This window comes from Spermophilus citellus, assembly GCF_964194105.1.
Source record: "Spermophilus citellus genome assembly, chromosome: 7".
In the NCBI taxonomy this organism is placed as follows: domain Eukaryota; kingdom Metazoa; phylum Chordata; class Mammalia; order Rodentia; family Sciuridae; genus Spermophilus; species Spermophilus citellus.
Window position 1 is genome coordinate 28,450,468 of NC_138188.1, and position 19,389 is coordinate 28,469,856.

General features: G+C 38.0%; 1 protein-coding gene across 1 annotated transcript in view; it reads left to right on the plus strand.

Moving 5' to 3' along the window:
• COL6A5 (collagen type VI alpha 5 chain) overlaps nucleotides 1-19,389 on the plus strand; it is a 152,818-nt gene that overhangs the window by 34,761 nt on the left and 98,668 nt on the right. The window contains exon 2 of the mRNA XM_081302236.1: nucleotides 18,688-18,786. Coding sequence (XP_081158362.1) covers nucleotides 18,717-18,786 — 70 coding nt within the window. The 5' untranslated portion in view covers nucleotides 18,688-18,716. The remainder of the gene's footprint in view (nucleotides 1-18,687; nucleotides 18,787-19,389) is intronic.

Here is a 19,389-nt window from a genome sequence, read left to right on the forward strand (position 1 = left end):
TTGCTGAGAAAAAACTTTTAAGTTTAATTAAGTCCCATTTGTTGATTCTTGTTATTAACTCTTGTGCTATGGGTGTCCTATTAAGGAATTTGGAGCCCGACCCCACAATCTGTAGATCGGAGCCAACTTTTTCTTCTATCAGATGCAGAGTCTCTGATTTGATATGAAGCTCCTTGATCCATTTTGAGTTAACTTTTGTGCATGGCGAGAGAAAGGGATTCAGTTTCATTTTGTTGCATATGGATTTCCAGTTTTCCCAACACCATTTGTTGAAGATGCTATCCTTCCTCCATTGCATGCTTTTAGCCCCTTTATCAAATATAAGATAGTTGTAACTTTGTGGATTAGTCTCTGTGTCCTCTATTCTATACCATTGGTCCACCTGCCTGTTTTGGTACCAGTACCATGCTGTTTTTGTCACTATTGCTCTGTAATATAGTTTGAAATCTGGTATCGCTATACCACCTGATTCACACTTCCTGCTTAGAATTGCTTTTGCTATTCTGGGTCTTTTATTTTTCCATATGAATTTCATGATTGCTTTATCTATTTCTACAAGAAATGCCGTTGGGATTTTGATTGGCATTGCATTAAACCTATAGAGAACTTTTGGTAATAACGCCATTTTGATGATGTTAGTTCTGCCTATCCATGAACAGGGTATATTTTTCCATCTTCTAAGATTTTCTTCTACTTCTCTCTTTAGGGTTCTGTAGTTTTCATTGTATAAAATTTTACCTCTTTTGTTAGGTTAATTCCCAAGTATTTTATTTTTTTTGAGGATATTGTGAATGGAGTGTTTTTCCTCATTTCCATTTCAGAAGTTTTGTCGCTGATATACAGAAATGCCTTTGATTTATGCGTGTTGATTTTATATCCTGCCACTTTGCTGAATTCATTTATTAGTTCTAGTAGTTTCTTTGTAGACCCTTTTGGGTCTTCTAGGTATAGAATCATGTCATCTGCAAATAGTGATAATTTAAGTTCTTCTTTTCCAATTTTTATGCCTTTAATTTCTTTCCTCTGTCTAATTGCTCTGGCCAGTGTTTCGAGAACTATATTGAATAGAAGTGGAGATAGAGGGCATCCCTGTCTTGTTCCGGATTTTAGAGGGAATGCCTTCAACTTTTGTCCATTCACAATGATGCTAGCCTGGGGCTTAGCATAGATAGCTTTTACAATGTCAAGGTAAGTTCCTTTTATCCCTAGTTTTTCTAATGTTTTGAACATAAAGGCATGCTGTACTTTGTCGAATGCTTTCTCTGCATCTATCAAGATGATCATATGGTTCTTATCTTTGAGTCTATTGATGTGGTGAATAACATTTATTGATTTCTGTATGTTGAACCATCCTTGCATCCCAGGGATGAATCCTACTTGATCATGGTGCACAATTTTTTTGATGTGTTTTTGTATTCGATTCGCCAGAATTTTATTGAGGATTTTTGCATCTAGGTTCATTAGAGATATTGGTCTGTAGTTTTCTTTCTTTGAGGTGTCTTTGTCTGGTTTCAGAATCAGGGTGATGTTGGCCTCATAGAATGAATTTGGAAGAGCTCCCTCTTTTTCTATTTCCTGAAATAACTTGAAAAGTATTGGTATTAATTCTTCTTTAAAGGTTTTGTAAAACTCCGCTGTATACCCATCCGGTCCTGGGCTTTTCTTGGTTGGTAGTCTTTTGATGGCTTCTTCAATTTCATCCATTGATATTTGTCTGTTCAAATTGTGTGTATCCTCCTGACTCAGTCTGGGCAAATCATATGACTTAAAAAATTTATCGATGTCTTCACTATCTTCTATTTTATTGGAATATAGGTTTTTAAAATAATTTCTAATTGTCTTCTGTATTTCTGTAGCATCTGTTTTGATATTGCCTTTTTCATCCGTATGTTAGTAATTTGAGTTCTCTTTCTTCTTCTCTTCGTTAGCATGGCTAAAGGTCTGTCGATCTTATCTATTTTTTCAAAGAACCAACTTTTAGTTTTGTTAATTTTTTCAATAGTTTCTTTTGTTTCAATTTCATTGATTTCCGCTCTGATTTTAATTATTTCTTGCCTTCTGCTACATTTGCTGTTGTTTTGCTCTTTCTTTTCTTGGGCTTTGAGATGAAGTGTGAGCTCATTTATTTGTTGGTTTTTTCTTTTTTTGAGGAATGACCACCAGGCGATGAATTTCCCTCTTAAAACTGCTTTCATTGTGTCTCATAGATTCTGATATGTTGTGTCTCTATTTTCATTTATCTCTAAGAATTTTTGATTTCCTCCTTTATGTCTTCTGTAACCCATTGATCATTCAGTAACATATTGTTCATTTTCCATGTGATGTAGGATTTTTCCTTCCTTCTTTTATCATTGATTTCCAGTTTCATTCCATTATGATCAGATAAAATGCATGGTATTATCTCCACCCCTTTATATTTACTGAGGGTTGCCCTATGGCATAATATATGGTCTATTTTTGAGAAGGATCCATGTGCTGCTGAGAAAAAAGTATATCCATTTGATGATGGTTGATATATTCTATATATGTCAGTTAAGTCTAGGTTATTGATTGTGATATTGAGTTCTATAGTTTCTTTATTCAACTTTTGTTTAGAGGATCTGTCCAATGGTGAGAGAGGTGTGTTGAAGTCACCCATAATTATTGTGTTGTGGTCTATTTGATTCTTGAACTTGAGGAGAATTTGTTTTATGAATGTCGCAGCACCATTGTTTGGTGCATAAATATTGATAATTGTTATGTCTTGTTGGTGAATGGTTCCTTTTAACAGTATATAATGTCCTTCTTTATCCCTTTTGATTAACTTAGTCTTGAAGTCAATTTTATTTGATATGAGGATGGCCACCCCTGCTTGCTTACGAGGACCGTGTGCGTGGTATATTTTTTCCCATCCTTTCACCTTCAGCCTGTGTATGTCTTTTCCAATCAGATGTGTCTCCTGGAGGCAGCATATTGTTGGATTTGTTTTTTTAATCCATGATACCAGCCTATGTCGCTTTATTGGAGAGTTTAAGCCATTAACATTCAGAGTTACTATTGATATATGGTTTGTACTTCCATCCATGTTTGATTGTTTATCCTTTTTTAAAAAAATTTAGTTTGTTTCTCCATGATTATCTTTCCCCTCACCCTCTGTCTTTACTGAGGCACTTCCCACTGATGGTTTTGGTTATTGTTTTTTATTTCTTCCTTGTGTAGTGTTTTGCTCAAAATGCTTTGCAATGCTGGTTTTCTGGCTGCAAATTCTTTTAACTTTTGTTTATCATGAAAGATTTTTATTTAGTTGTCATACCTGAAGCTTAATTTTGCTGGATACAGAATTCTTGGTTGGCATCCATTGTCTTTCAGTGTTTGAAATACATTGTTCCATGACCTTCTTGCTTTCAGTGTCTGTGATGAAAAATCCGTGGTAACCTTATTGGTTTACCCCTGAATGTAATCTGTCTCCTTTCTCTTGTAGCTTTTAATATTTTCTCTTTGTTCTGTATATTGGATATCTTCATAACAATGTGTCTTGGCATTGGTCTACTGTGATTTTGTGTGCTCGGTGTCCTGTATGCATCTACAATTTGTATATCTGTTTCCTTTTTTATTTCTGGAAAGTTTTCTGTAATTATTTCATTCAGCAGGTTACTCATTCCCTTGGTTTGAATCTCTGTACCTTCTTCTGTCCCGATGACTCATAAGTTTGGTTTTTTTATGTTATCCCATAACTCTTGGATGTTTTTCTCGTGATTTTTTACCAGCCTTTCTGAGTTGGCTAGACTCTTTTCAAGATGATATATTTTGTCTTCATTATCTGACGTTCTGGCTTCTACTTGCTCCACTCTGTTAGTGATACTCTCAATTGAGTTTTTAATTTGGTTTATCGTTTCCTTCATTTCTAGAATTATTGTTTGATTATTTTTTATAATCTCTATCTCCTGATAAAGATGCTTAACTTCTTCTTTTATCTGTTTATGAAATTCATTCTCAATGTGTTCTTTCACTGCTTGAATTTGCTGTCTTGTATCCTCTTTAAGGTTCCATTCCATCTGTCTAAGGTGTTCCTTGAGTTCTTTATATGACCATTTTTCTGATGACTCTAGGTCCTCCTGAATATTTAGGCTGTCCTGCATTGTTTGTACTCCTTTCCTTCCTTGTTTTTTGAAGCTGCTCATGTTACTTCTTGTTCTGTTTGAGTGCTGAGTTACTGTTTACTCCTATGAATTTATTAGATGCTTAGGAGGAAAGGTATTAGAAGGGAAGGGAAGAAGTCACTAAAGAGAATGAGAGTAAGCAGGTAGAATTCAAGGAAGGGGGGATAAGAAAAATGAAAAGACAAAAGAAGAAAAAATAGGAAATAAAAAAAGAAAAAAATTAAAAAAATAATAATAATAAAAAAAATTAAAATTAAAATTAGAAGAAAAAAATTTAAAAAAAGTGTAAAAAAATTAGAAAAACAACAAGAAAGAAAAATGAAAATGAAAGTAAAACCCAAATCAAAAAAAAAAGGGGAAAGAAAAAAAAACTAATAAATGCAGTCTTAGAGTTTGATTAACTTCTCTTCCAGTAGGTGGCGCTGTGCCCACCAGGTCAAGTTTCTCCTGTCAATACGCGGGAACCAATCACTGTGCAGCAGCTCCTCCCAGACTGGGCGATTCTCCAATCCTGAGTGTCTAGGGCCTCCTCTTGTGTCTAGTCACTTCCCACTTTTCCTCTATCCAGGCCCCTCTCACGGGTGCCGCTCACCACGATACTGGCTACACGCCAGGTCTGCTGCTCCCGGGAGCCCTGTTTTCATGAACGACTGGGCACACTCTTCCAGTTTGTCATTCCCTCAGACCCTAAGTTTGTAGAGCTTGGGGCTGAGAATCCTCAGCGAATTTTACTTGCCCTCCAGTAGCCACTCCCCCGGTAGCTGGTGCAAGAGACCTCAGCAGTCAGCCCTGGTGGGAGCGGTAGTTCCGTGCCGCGGGTCCCGCGCCACCTCTGATTCCCTCAGGCTGGCTGTCACACTCATGGGAGAGCTGGGAGGGGCCCTTAAGGTTTCCCCGATGTGTGGAGAGGGAAGACTAGGGGATCACACACCTGTAGCACAGGTTTCAATGAAGTTATCTCCTCTGCCGCAGTCTGATGACGTCAGTTCTCTGCCATAGTGGTGTCTCTTGCAAATGGCGACAGTTCGTTTCCTTTGCCGGGCGACCAATGCAACGGGTGGGTCCTTACTGTCTCTCCCAAGCCCCGTTTCAAACCTGTGGCCACTACGTATGAAGGCTCGGTAGGCATTTACCTCCGTAGGATGAGAAGGGCTGACCAGTTGTTTCAGCCGGATGGATTAGTGCTGAGTCACAGCTGTTTGTCTGCGGGAAGCAGGCGTTATTATTGTATTTTAAAAATTTTTATTTAATTAAAGAAAATTGTTCTGGTTAGTTGTACATGACAGTAGAATGCATTTTGACACATCATACATAATGAAGTATAACTTGTTATCTTTCCAGTTGTACATGATGTAGGATTACACTGGTCATGTAATCATATGTGCACACAGGCTTATAATGTCTGATTCATTTTATTATCCTTCCTATCCTCATGCCCTTCACTCCCCTCTGTCTATTCTTCCCTAGCCCCACTCCCTTTGTTGTGAATTAGCTTCTGCATATCAGAAAAAACATTTGGCCTTTGGTTCTTTGGTATTGGTTTATTTTGTTTAACATGATATTCTCTGGGACAATCCATTTACTGGAAAATACCATAATTTCAGTGTGTGTGTGTGTGTGTGTGTGTGTGTGTGTGTGTGTGTATCTCACATTTTCTTTATCTGTTCATCTGTGGAAGGGCTGGTTGGTTCCACAGTTTAGCTATTGTGAGTTGAGCTGCTATAAACATTGATGTGGCGGTGTCACTATAGTGTGCTGATTTTAAGTCTTTTGGGTATAAACTAAGGAGTGGGATAGCTGGGTCAAATGGTAATTCCATTCCACGTTTTCTGAGGAATCTTCATCCTGCTTCCTATAATGGTTGCACCAATTTGCAGATCCACCAGCAGAGTATGCATGTACCTTTCCCCCCACATCCTAACCAATACTTATTGTTGCTTGTATTCTTGATATGCCATTCTTACTGGAGTGAGATGAAATCTTAAAGTAGTTTTGACTTGCGTATTTCTAATTGTTAGAGATGTTGAACATTTTAAAAATATATTTGTTGATTGATTATATTTCTTTTTCTGTGAAGTGTCTGTTCAGTTCATTAGCCCATATACTGGTTGGAATTATTTGGTGTTTCAGTGTTAAGTTTTTTGGGTTCTTTATATATGCAGGAGATTAATGTTCTATCTGAGGTTCATGTGGTAATGATTTTCTCCCATTCTGTAGACTCTCTCTTCATGTTATTGATTGTTTCCTCTGGAAGAATATTATTTTAATAATAATGAATGCTGGCTAGGATATGGTTTAAAAAGTACATTTGTTGGTAGGACTGTAAATTAGTATAACCACTCTGAAGGAAGTACAGAGATTCCTCAAAAAATTAAGACTGGAACCACCCTATGACTCAGCTATCCCACTCTTTGGGACTTATCCAAAAGAAACTAAAATCAGTGTACTGTAATGACCGACCACCTCAATGATCCTAGTAGCAAAGTTCACAATAGCCAAATTATGGAACTATCCCAGATACTTGTCAGTAGATGAATGGTTTAAGAAAATATGGTATGTATACACAATGGAGTTTTACTCAGCCATAAAGAAGAATAAAATTATGGTGTTTGAAGTGGAGAACATCATGCTAAGTGAAATAAGTGAAACTCAGAAAATCAAGGGTTGAATGTTTTCTCTTTTATGCAGAAGCTATAGAAAAGTAGGGAAAAAAAGGGGAGGATTTGCTCTCATAAAGATATAGGGAGGATCAGTGGAGTAGAAGAAGGAGATTGAGAGGAAGGGAAGAGAGACAAGAAAGGGGAAGAAATTCCACAGGGAATTTTACCTTTATGTGTATGCAGAAAGCACCAATCAAAAATGAATAGATAAGCAAAAGGGATATTAGTAGAGCAAGGTGAATAGTGGGAGGGAGGGTGGGGAACAGGGACTGAAAGAAAATAAATCAAATTCCATGCATGTACGATGTTGTCAAAATAAACCTAACTACTAGGTCTAACTACAATGCTCTAATAAAAAAAGGTACATTGTTTAATCTCCACATATTTGGGGATTTTCCAATTCTCTGTGATTGATTTCCAGTTTTATTTCATTGTGGTCTAAGAGCAGACACCATATGTTTTCTATTCTTTTGTATTTGTTAAGTTGTGTTTTATGCCCCAGAATGTGGCCCATCTTTGCGAATGTCCCATGTGATCTTGAGAAGAAGTGTATCCACCTATTCCTGGATGGAATAGTCTATAGAAGTTCATTTTGTCCAGTGATTGATGGTATTCTTGTTCAGATAGGTCCTTATTGATTTCTGTCTGCTGAATTTGTACATTTCTGATAAAGGGGTGTTAAAATTCCAGCTATGATAACGAATGCATCTATTTTTTCTTATAGTTTTATCAGTGTTTTTCTTATACAGGTGGTACTTTTGTTAGGCATTTATTTTGTAAGGATTGTTATACTTGACATTTTATCATCATGTAGTACCCTTCTTTATCTCTGATAACTCTCCTTGGTTTGACGTGTACTTAGTCTGAGATTAAAGTTGGTACTCCCACTTTCTTTTGATTAGTATGGTGTGTCTTTCTTTGTTCATTTATTTTAGCCTATATGTCTTTATGGTTCAAGTGGGTTTCTTATAGAGAAGAACATGGTTGGGTCTTGTTATTATTAGGACAGGATGGCTAGAAGGGGTTGGAGTTGGGTATTTTCCTCCCCCAACCCTCAGGTCAGTTTGGCTCTGATAAATCCAAGTAGCTTTGACTCTGTTATTAGTTTCTTTTGTGGTCAGACTTTGTTAAGAAGAACAGTGTGTGCTATAGCGTATTTCAAAAATGATTCTTTTCCTCTTCACCCTGCTGATGCATGGGGGGAATTTTTCTTTGATTTTCACTGTGAGAACTTCTTAGTGTGGTGTCTGCCTATGTCTGGGTCCCCTTGGAGTTTTTAAATCTCAAACTTGTACATAAATTGCCTCTAGCAATTTGTCAAATACAATTTAGATTTTTCAACCTTAGTACTGATTCCCACCCAAGTTTCAGCTCTCAAGTTTCTGCTCTGTTCATTTGCCATTCTCTGTAGCCACCTGCTGAACTCTCAAATTTTGGGGTTAGCAGATTGCCTATGATTAGTCTGCTTGGTTTTTAAACATATTTTTAGGGCAGAGTAACGATTTTCAAGCCACCTCACGAAATCAAGAAGTTAGGATACTTTTAAGAGAGATTCAAGGTGCTGTTAACCATTGAACTTGGATCACGGTCATTAGATTGGTATTGTTCTAAGAAACTACATCTTATATTTGTGACTTTCCCCCACAATGTTGCATGTTTGCTTTACTCAAAATAATTTTTCAAGGAATGAATTAAAAATACCTTCAATTGAAATATGATCAGTCAACAAATATATGAAAAAAATGTTCAACATCTCTAGCAATTAAAGAAATGCAAATTAAAACTACACTGAGATTTCATCTCACTACAGTACTAAAGGCAATTATCAAGAATACAAATAACAAGCTGAGTGGAGTGGTGTATGCCTGCAATTCCAGTGATTCATGAGGCTGAGGCAAAAGGATTGAAAGTCCAAAGCCAGCCTCAGCAACTTAGTGAGGCCCTAAGCAACTCAGTGAGACCCTGTCTCTAAATAAAATACAAAAGAGATGGGGATGTGGCTCAGAGTCAAAGGTTAAGCACCCTGGAGTTCAATCCCTGATATATATATAAAGAAGTAATTATCGTTGGTGAGAATGTGGGAGGAAAGGTACACTCATACATTGCTAGTGGGAACTGAAAATTGGTGCAACTACTCTGAAAAGCAGTATGGAGATTCCTCAGAAAACTTGGAATGGAACCATCATTTGACACAGTAATCCCACTCCTCAGTTTATACCCAAAGGACTTAAAATCAGTATATTACAGTAATGCAGCCACATCAACATTTATATCAGCTCAAATCACAATAACTAAGCTATGGAACCAACATAAGTGCCCTTCCACAGATGAATGGATAAAGAAAGTGTGGTATATATACACAATGGAATATTACTCAGCAATAAAGAGAATAAAATCATGGCATTTGCAGGTAAATGGATGGAGTTAGAGAGGATAATGCTAAGTGAAGTTAGCCAATCCCCCCAAATCAAATACTGAATGTTTTCTTTGATATAAGGAGACTTATTTATAGTGGGATAGTGAGTGGGAGCATGGGGGGAATAGAGGAACTCTAGATAGGGCAGAGGGGTTGGAGGGGAAGGGAAAGGGTATGGGGTAATTAATGATGATGGAATGTGATGATCATTACTATCCAAAGTACATGTATGAAGACACAGATTGGTGTGAGTATACTATGTATACAACCAGAGTTATGAAAAAAATGTGTTCTATATATGTAATAAGAATTGTAATGCATTCTGCTGTCATATATTAATAAAAAAATTATTGGACTGGGATTGTGGCTCAGTGGTAGAGCGCTTGTCTAGCACGGGTGGGACCCGCGTTTGATGGTCAGCACCACATTAAAAAAATAATAAAGGCATTGTGTTGTGTCCATCTACAAAAAAAGACTCTCTCTCTCTCCTTTAAAAAATACATAATAAATAAGTAAATGTTTAATTTGATGTATACCTATATAAAAACATCACATGATAAAAAAAGAAACTTTACATATGTGATCTCATGTAAATTTCTCAACAACACATTGATGAAGTCATTCCTGACCACAATTCTCAGAGGACTGGACTGTGAATTCCTTTCAATTCACTGAGGACTGTACTGCCGCACTCTTTCTAGAGACCATTCAGGATGACCTAATCCAACAGCTCTCAATCTTGTCTGTATATCAGAATTACCTATTTTGCTTTAAAAAACCCCAGTGTTGAAGTCTTAGAAGGTAGAAAGACCTTTTATGTTCTTGAATAGGCAGAATTAATATTTTCAAAATGGCCATATATATAAAAGTGAACTACAGATTCAATGTGATCCCCATCAAAATACCAGTGACATTCTTCACAGAACTAGAAAAAAAAAACAATCCTAATATTCATTTGCAAGAAGAATAAAAGACCCAGAATAGCCAAAGCAAATTCAAAGCCAAAAAAGCAATGCTGGAGGCTTCACAATACCTGATCTGAAGTTATGCTCAGAGCTATAGGAACAAAACAGCATGATATTGGCATAAAAACCAATGGAATAGAATAGAAGACACAAAGACAAATCCACATATAGTCATTTGATCCTTGACCAAAGGGCCAAAAACATACATTGGAAGAAAAGACAGCCTTTTAAACAAATGGTGCTAGGAAAACTGTATATTCATCTGTAGAAGAATGAATATACACCCACCCCTATCTTCCCCGCCTGCACAAAAATCAACTCAAAGTGGATCAAAGACCTAGAAATTATATCAGAAACACTGAAACTGTTAGAAGAAAACATAAGGCTAACACTTTAACATATAGGTGCAGGCACTGATTCCCTCAAAAAAAAAAAAAACTCCTAAAGCTCAACAAATAAAATCAAGATTCAATAAATGGGATAGCATCAAATTAAAAGGCTTCTGAAGAGCAAAGGAAACAAGAGCACAAAGAAAGAGAGTCTATAGGATGAGAGAAAATTTTTGCCAGCTATTTTTCTGAGAGGGGGTTAATTCTCAGAATATATAAAGACCTAAAAAAATTAACATTCCCCTCCCACAACAACCCATTCCAGAATGGGCAAAAAAATCTAAATGGACATTTCTCTAACGAAGAAATACAAATGGCTAACAGATGTTTGATAAATTGTTCAACATCCTTAGCAATCAGGGAAATGCAAATCCAAAGTACACAGATTTCACCTCATTCCAGTTAGAATGGCAGTCATCAAGAATACAAAGAACAAAAATTGCTGGTGAGGATATTGGGGAAAAGGTACATTTATGCATTGTTGGTGGGATTGCAGGTTACACTTTGGAAGGCAGTATGGAGATTTCTCAAAAGACTAGAAAAGCAACCACCATATAACCCAGCTATACTACTCCTTGGTATTTATCCAAAAGATCTAAAATCAGCATACTACAGTGATAACATGGGTATCTATGTTCATAGCAGCACAATTTACAATAGCCAAGCTACGGAACTAGTCTAGGTGCCCATCAACAGATGAATGGATAAAGAAGATGTGGTATAATAGTTCATTTCTTATAATCAGTGAATACAATGCTTTTGTATGAATGTAACCATAATTTGTTTATTCACTCATCTGTTGAGGGATATCTTGGTTGCCTCCAGTTTGGGACAATTATAAATAAAGCTACTATAAATTTTTTTTTAAAAGAAAGAAAAGGTGGTATATATACAGAATGGAGTTTTACTCAGACATAAAGAAGAGTGAAATTATATCATTCATAGGTAAATGTATGGAATTGAGGAATATTTAAGCTAAGTGAAATAAACCAGATTCAGAAAATGAAAGGTCATGTTTTCTTTTGTATGCAGGAGCTGAGGGAAGTGTGGGAGGGAAATATGAATTGAGGGAGTCATGGAGAAGTATTGGGGAATGAAATATACCAAATTAGGCTAGGTCTAAATATGAATATACCAGAATGGATCATATACACAATTATATATGTGTGTGTATATATATATGTAGCTATAATGCACCAATTAAAATAATAATAACTGCAATATAAGGTAGATCAATAGAGAAAAGCAAGCAGATCAGTGGGAGGCAGGAGGGATGCGAAAGAGAAGATATTGGGTAATGAAATTAATCAAATTATGTTATGTGCATATGTAAATATAGCATTCCACTATTATGTATAATTATATTGCACCAACAAAACAATCCCCATTTTCAGACTATAGTCCTGACCAGTTGAGTCAGAGATTCTTGGAGTGGGAATAGCTATTAGTAGTTTCTAATATTTCTCCAGTGTGCATCCAAGATTGAGAATCGCAAACCCACAACTTTTTCCTCTTTAAGAAAGTTGTAATGAAAACATAGAGCCCTGTTCTGTTTTTTCAGCAGCAGCTCCAAGAATGAGGTACACACTCCTGGGGAGATCTAAGAGCCACAGGGAGGTAGGCTGCACCCTCAGTGGAAGTCAGGCATTGAGGGTGTGGATGGTAATGATGTTGATTTGGAGTCTTTCTGATTTGGAAAGTAGCTGTGGTCCAATGTCATTTATTTCCATGTGCTATAACAGGTCTTGTGAAGTTTTGTCAAATGGAAGTATTAAAAATATAAGCAAGATAGTCTTTACTCTGGAAATCTTTGTTTTAAAAAATCTGGTGATCCCATAAGAAGAATATGGATTGCTGTACTGAGCTTAGGTAATTAATAAGACTTGAAGGTGGTGGGGTGGGGGGAATCACCCTGATGGTTGTGCCCTCTGACAAAGGAAACTTCCAGATGCATTACTATAGTTTCTGCCGATGTTCCAGCAAGAAGGATGACATCATGCCCTTCTGAGGGGTCTTCAGTCTGAGAGGCCCAGAACTTCAAGGGATGGAATTCTCATTTTATGCCTTTGGCAGAGCCCATGTCCTTAGAAGATCTGGGCCCTAATTCACAAAGTGAGCATTTTAGAGCTGCTGGCTGACCCTCTTGCTTTGTAGATTGGAGAACCAAGTCTCAGAAAGGAGCTTATCATTTTAATTATGAGCTCTGATTCTTTGATATTTTCTGCTACCCTTGATCACAGTCTTTGAAAGCCTTAAGAGTATATCAAGTGCTTTTGTTGGTTGCTTTTGATACATTTTCATAGGAGAGACTCTGAAATGTTATGTTCTATTTTTAAACTGCATTGTGATTCCGTTCTTTTCAATATATTCTGAAACGCCAAGTTCATCTGTTCTTTCAACAAACTCACTATACATCTACTGTGTGCCTGGCACCAAAGTAGGTGCCATACATATTGTATGATGGGGTTTGCAGTGACATTTTAGTAAAAACTTAACAGGCTTCTGACATTTCCTGACTTTACAAAGGTAAATCCCTTACTTTGGGACTTAGCATTTGGTACAGTCTGTATTTTATCTTTCTGCAAAATTGTCTTGATCCCCCAGGTAGACTGACAGTATGCTCTTGGAGCATACAGTATATATTTTATGTATTTTACTCTTTGTGTCCAAGAGCCTATAGTAGTTCCATGAATTATCTATAAATGGCAGGGTTGGATGTAACAGTTGGTGGATTTGTTAATTAAGCTGCAGACTATGTTTCTCATGGGCCTTATCTGTCTTAATTTTAGAAGATAGTGAGGGACTATGTGATTCTACTGATGTGCTGTGTACTCTTAATTGTAGGCACCTCTCTACTTTGGATCCTTGATATCTCCTCTTCCCCTTAATACCTAAGACAACTTCAGTTTGGGGGAAGTGCAGTCAGAGGCTTCCTGGTCAAGGTCCACCTGATGCAAAGGATCAGCTCTTTCACCGCACCCCCAAGACCTTGCCATCCACCCTCTTCCTTCAGTCAAGAAACATCATTGGCTCAAAGTTGCCAAGAGAATAAAATTCAGTTCCTTAAACTCCCCCTAGACCATCTAAAGCCCTCCGCCACCTTTTCATCTCAACTCTGTCCTTCTTACATAGACTTCCATCCCTCCCTATTCCACATCCTGGACTACAATCAAAGCAGAAGCCTCCAGCTCCAGGACACACCTATCGTTCGCTCCCCTCCCGAGCACTTGCTGGTCTCCCTTCCAATGGCCACCAGATCTGCTTCTTCCCCATCACTTCTGCTGTTCACACTTATGGTGTCCTGCAAGTCTAAAACAAATGCCACTTCCTCCCGGAAGCCTTTCCCACACGGACTCTGTTTCTGCGGTATTACATCCTCTCATTTGAGATGAGGCCTCCTTCTGCCTCGTTTTTGTGAGCATTTGCAAAAGTATTTGCTTCTCCCTTTTCCTCATTTGCATCTCTCCTTTCTTACCAAGTATTCACTCTGCGCCAAGCCTGGAGATACACAGATGTATCAAAAAACACATGGTCTCTGCTTCAAAGAAGTTTGCCAGTCAGATGGGGAGGCAGAAATAAACAGGAAGGATGAAAGCTTCATGCGAGATTTTTTGTTTGGTCCGCTACTCAATCTAAACTGCCTACAACAGTTCTGAGAACATAGTTGGCACTCAAAAAACATTTTGTTAAATGGTGATCTATCAAAAGTGTCTCGTGTACATAAATATATAGAAACTATGTAAAGTCCAGTAAGGACCACCAAGGAGGAAACACTTCTGAGTCGGGCTTGGCAAAGATTCTACTATTGTTTTAGGCAAGGACTAGGTCTCCGTCCTCATTTCCCCACGTTGCTGTACTGAGCTTCATGAATTGTGGGTGCTTAGTAAATACACATGGCATTGGACTGAAGCTTTCTCCAACCAAACCAGAACTCAGCATGTTCACTTTTCATACACTTTACCCTGCATTATAGGACAAACTGGTCTTAGTACTGCTGCCAAACCTCTTTCCCTCATCTGCTTCCTCTCTGGGTTGACCCTGGGGGATATGGAAAGTCCCTCATTTGCATCTCTCCTTTCTTTTTTTTATTTATTTGTTTTAATTAGTTACATATGACAGTACAATGACCTTGACATATCATACATTTGAATCACATGGGATACAATATCTCATTTTTCTGAGTATACAGGTTGCAGAATCACATTGGTCATGCAGTCACATATATACACACACAGTAATAATAATGTCTGTTTCATTTTACTATCCTTCTTATCTCCAACAACTCCTCCCCTCCCATCACTTCTCTCTACCTAATCTAAGGTAGTGCTATTCTTTTTTTTTTCTCACATCTTCATACATGTATTTTGTATAATAATGAGGGTCTCCTTCCACCATCCATGCAATTCCCTTTCTTCCTCCCTTTCCCTCCCACCCCTCTTCTCAATGTAGAGGTAATCTTCTTTCCATGCTCTTCTTCTCTTCCCCTTTTTGAGTCACCCCCCTTATATCAGAGGAGACATGCGGCATTTGTTTTTTGGGGGATTGGCTAACTTCACTTAGCAATTTGGAAAGCAGTATGGAGATTCCTTGGAAAGCTGGGAGTGGAACCACCATTTGACCCAGCTATTCCTCTTCTTGGACTATACCCCAAAGACCTAAAAACAGCACACTACAGGGACATAGCCACATCAATGTTTATAGCAGCACAATTCACAATAGCTAGACTGTGGGCCAACCTAGATGCCCTTCGATGGATGAATGGATAAAAGAAATGTGGCATATATACACAAGGGAATATTACTCAGCACTAAAAAATAATAAGATCATGGCATTTGCAGGCAAATGGATGGCATCTCTCCTTTCTTAGCGAAGTAAAAAAAAAAAGCATCATTTGCATCTCTCCTTTGCTTTTTGCAAAAGTGGAACAAGGACTGTCCACCCAGCCTTCCCTGCTAGAGTAGGTTCCCCCCCCACCTCTCACCACCTCCACCAGGACTTGTTTAGACGTGTTATGACTTTGTTACATAATTGTTAAAACTGGTGGAGTTTGCTTCCCATTTATAGGCCGTTGCTTTTTCAATCTCAGTTCACTCTAGACATGGCCTTTCGTTCTAGAAATGCCTGGAGTTGTTACTGTGTGAGGTTTGATAGGCAGTTGATTAGCAGTGGCTGGATTGATGGAGCTTCTTATTACCTCCTAAGTAATTAACTTGATTCAACAAATGTTTCTTGAAAACCCACTATAGAGCATGCCCTGAGCTAGGAAGGTGGGACACTCAACACTGAGAGATGAGGTATTCAGTCTTGCCTTCGACAAGCTGATAGAGTTTTGAGATTGCGTGTGTGTGTGTGTGTGTGTGTGTGTGTGTGTGTGACTGAGTGGGGAGGAAAAGAAAGGAGTTAAGGGAGATATTTCAGTAACCATAGAACAAGGCAAAATGAGGTTAAATGTCAAGAATCCTAAGAGGACAGACTTCCCAGACCATGAAGCTGGAAGGGGAGTCTGGACATGTTGATGGATTTAGGGGTGTGGAGGATTGCATAGCCTCTCTGAGGTGTTTTGCCATGAAAGAAACAAGAGAATCATGAAAATCAAAGGAAGCAGAGCTACGTGGCACTCACAGCATGGATAGACAGCCTAGGAAAATAAGACTGGGCCTCGTTGGTCCTGTTGATGGGAAAACTCAATCAATGTGCCTTCCAGATACTCTTAGACATGGGCCCGAGCACCAGAGACTAAGGCCTAGGCTTTAATCTTGAACTCTGCCTCCTGGGCCCACTCTGTGACCTTGGATGTACCTCTACAGATCTCAGCTTCTTAGCTGGAAACCAGTAGGCTGCGTATGTGTGGTCTAAGGCCCTCACCACCTGGAGGTTACATTTTCTAAAGTTGTATCCTCTCTCTGTGGGAAGTCCATATTCTGGCCAGAGCCGGGTCTTGGCCTGTCTGTGGTACTTTTATACCTAGTGAAGGATGGATTAACCAGGGAAAGTGCAGGGTGAGTGCAGGGGAGAAGGGCAACATGGTGGAGGACAGAAGAGATGATCTAACCTTTAGTTTTTAACCATATTTAAGGATTTATTGCTCCTTTAGCTGCATAGCTGCAAAAAGAGAGAGAGAGAGAAAAAAGAAACTAAGTTTGGTGGTTTCAGAATGTTATTTATGTTGTTTTTGAGTAGGGATTTAGCAATGTAAACCTCCAATAAACTGTTTACATACATTTTTTTCCAGTCCAGTGGGCTCAAGACTTACACTAACGCCTTGCTGTATTATTATAACTCACTAAGTAATTTCCATTTTCCTTCAGTGTCGGAACCTGCCAGAAGGTTGCAAGCTTTATCATGTGTCTTTTTTTTTAATTTGCTAAACTAAGCTTTTTTTTTTTTCCTCTTGCTTTACCAAGTCACTTTAAGACTCCATACCATATGTTACAAAACAGACTGCCCCATAGAAAGTGTGGGGTTTGCCATTTGGAGTGTGTGTTATTTGTCTTTACAGACATTTATGACCAAAGAAATGTAATCGAAAGAAGGGAGATGATTATTCATTATTCCATCAAGACCCTCCTATTTTTTGTTCCTCCTGGAAAGTTTTGTTCCCCAATGCTTGTGACTGATTTGCATGTGATGAATATCCCCACAGGAAACAGCACGACCAGCTGGTTGCTGCCTAGCATTCAGAGTGTGGAGACTTCGGGTTCCAGAGCCCACTGACAGTGGGCTCAAAGTTGATGCTAGGTTTTATTTATTTTTTTATTTTTTGATATTAGGGATTGAACTCAGGGGTGCTTGCTTAACCACTGAGCCACATTCCCAGCCCTTTTTATATTTTATTTAGAGACAGAGTCTCACTGAGTTGCTTAAGGGCTTTGCTAAGTTGCTGAGGTGGGCTTTGAACTTACGAGCCTCCTGCCTCAGCCTCCTGAGTTGCTGGGATGATAGGTGTGTGCCACCATGCCTGGTCTGATGCTAGTTTTGAATTCCCATTCCGACTCTGAGGGTTTGAGCCCTGGAAATTGTGAGAATGAGTGAGTTGGTTCACTTGTTAGCTGTTTAAGCTTGGAGCTTCTAGAAGCTCAAAGTCTGTTTTAGGGGTTTATCTACCTGAAAATGACAAATTTAATTCCTATAAAGTATTACCTGTTGAAGCCACTCTCTGCCTCCAGCTTAACACCCATCATGGCATCAAAGAATCAGAGAATTTTAGTCAGGAGGAGCCTTAGAGATGCTATTCAACCCATTTCTAAATACTAGAACTGCCACTCTGAAGTCTTGGGACCTCTATGGTCAGAAGTTTCAAAAGAACTGCTAGAAAAATCAACTCTAGAATAAAAACCAGCCCTTATACCTTTGGTATCTCATTTAAGGCAGATCTATTTTTGAGTATTGGTCATTTTGGCCTTTTTCTTTTTCTTTTTAAATGAACAACAACTCTGATTCGGTGGGATTTCTATGGCATTTAATTTTTTCATGAAGATATCTGATTGATTGTGAACTATGTGGAGAAAGATGATGAACTGAATTTGTAAGATTGGTTATAACTGTGAGAGAACAGTTCTCACAAGAATTTAATGAAGAAAACAGGGGTAGCTGCTGGCTCTTTTGAGCTGTTATGAACATACGCAATTAGTCCTGATGAGCATCACGATAGGGGGAATAAAAACATGACTGCATACATTGTGCAAAGATGTGGATTTAATATAAGGATTGTGGTATAGTGGTTAAGATTGGGGGCATGGCAATATCTTTGTCTGGTGAAGGAAGTGTCCTAGATCTGCCAATTATCAAGTCACCTGGTGCCTCAGTTTCCCTATCGTGTGCTCTAATAATTGTGCCTCTTTATAAGATTGTTGTGAGGATTAATTTAGATGATACTTGTAAAGCACCGAGAAAGGTACTTGAGTCATGTTAAGGGCTCAACAAGCTTCAGCATTATCTATTTTCAACAAACACCCCGAGTGCTTGATAAAAGACCTTGGGACTTCTTGCCAAATACTTGTTGACAGTGTATCCATTCACTCCAATTATTCCAATAGTTATTTCCTCGTGTTCATTCAGATTTTTCATATTGCAAATATATACATTTGTAATTTTTACCTATATAATTTTTTTTTTCAGAATAAAAGCAAGAAAACTCCATTAACAAAATGAAGATTCAGCTAATCATAGTTGCCCTAATAATCCTTTGGACTGAAATATTGGCAGATCAGAGCCCAGGTACTAATATATTTTATGTTGATTGTTATTTGGGAAAATAAATATTTTTATTTCTCACTAAACCTAATTTTAATAAACAGAGAAGTAAATAATTTATTTGCTGAAAATCAAAGTACATGGCATTTGTTAGTAGTTGTAGTATGCAATAACAAACTTAATTTTCGAAAGATGGTACAAAGCCGGGGCAGGGGGATCATAAATCATGGTACATGTGGCTTGAAAAACTTTGATTATTCATTGACTTGCTTAAGTCTCAGTGTTCCATATCTTTATGAACACAGTCAATCCAAAATGTTTATAGGTCAGTTTGAATTATGGATGAAAATGGAAGAAAAGGAACCCCACACAGAAAACATTCTAAGTATTTTTGGGGCCAAACCATTGTCTGCTTTTCCCCCCAACCCCAAACGTGAAATGTACAGATTGGGCATTCCTAATCTAGAAGTTCTTAATCTGAAATGATCCAAAATCCAAAATGTTTTGAGCTCTGACATGACACCTAAGTGGAAAATTCCATACCTGACTTTAAATGACAGGTTGCAGCCAAAAGGTAGGCCCACTAAAAATATTATGTAAAAACTCCTCCAGACTGTGTGTAAAAGG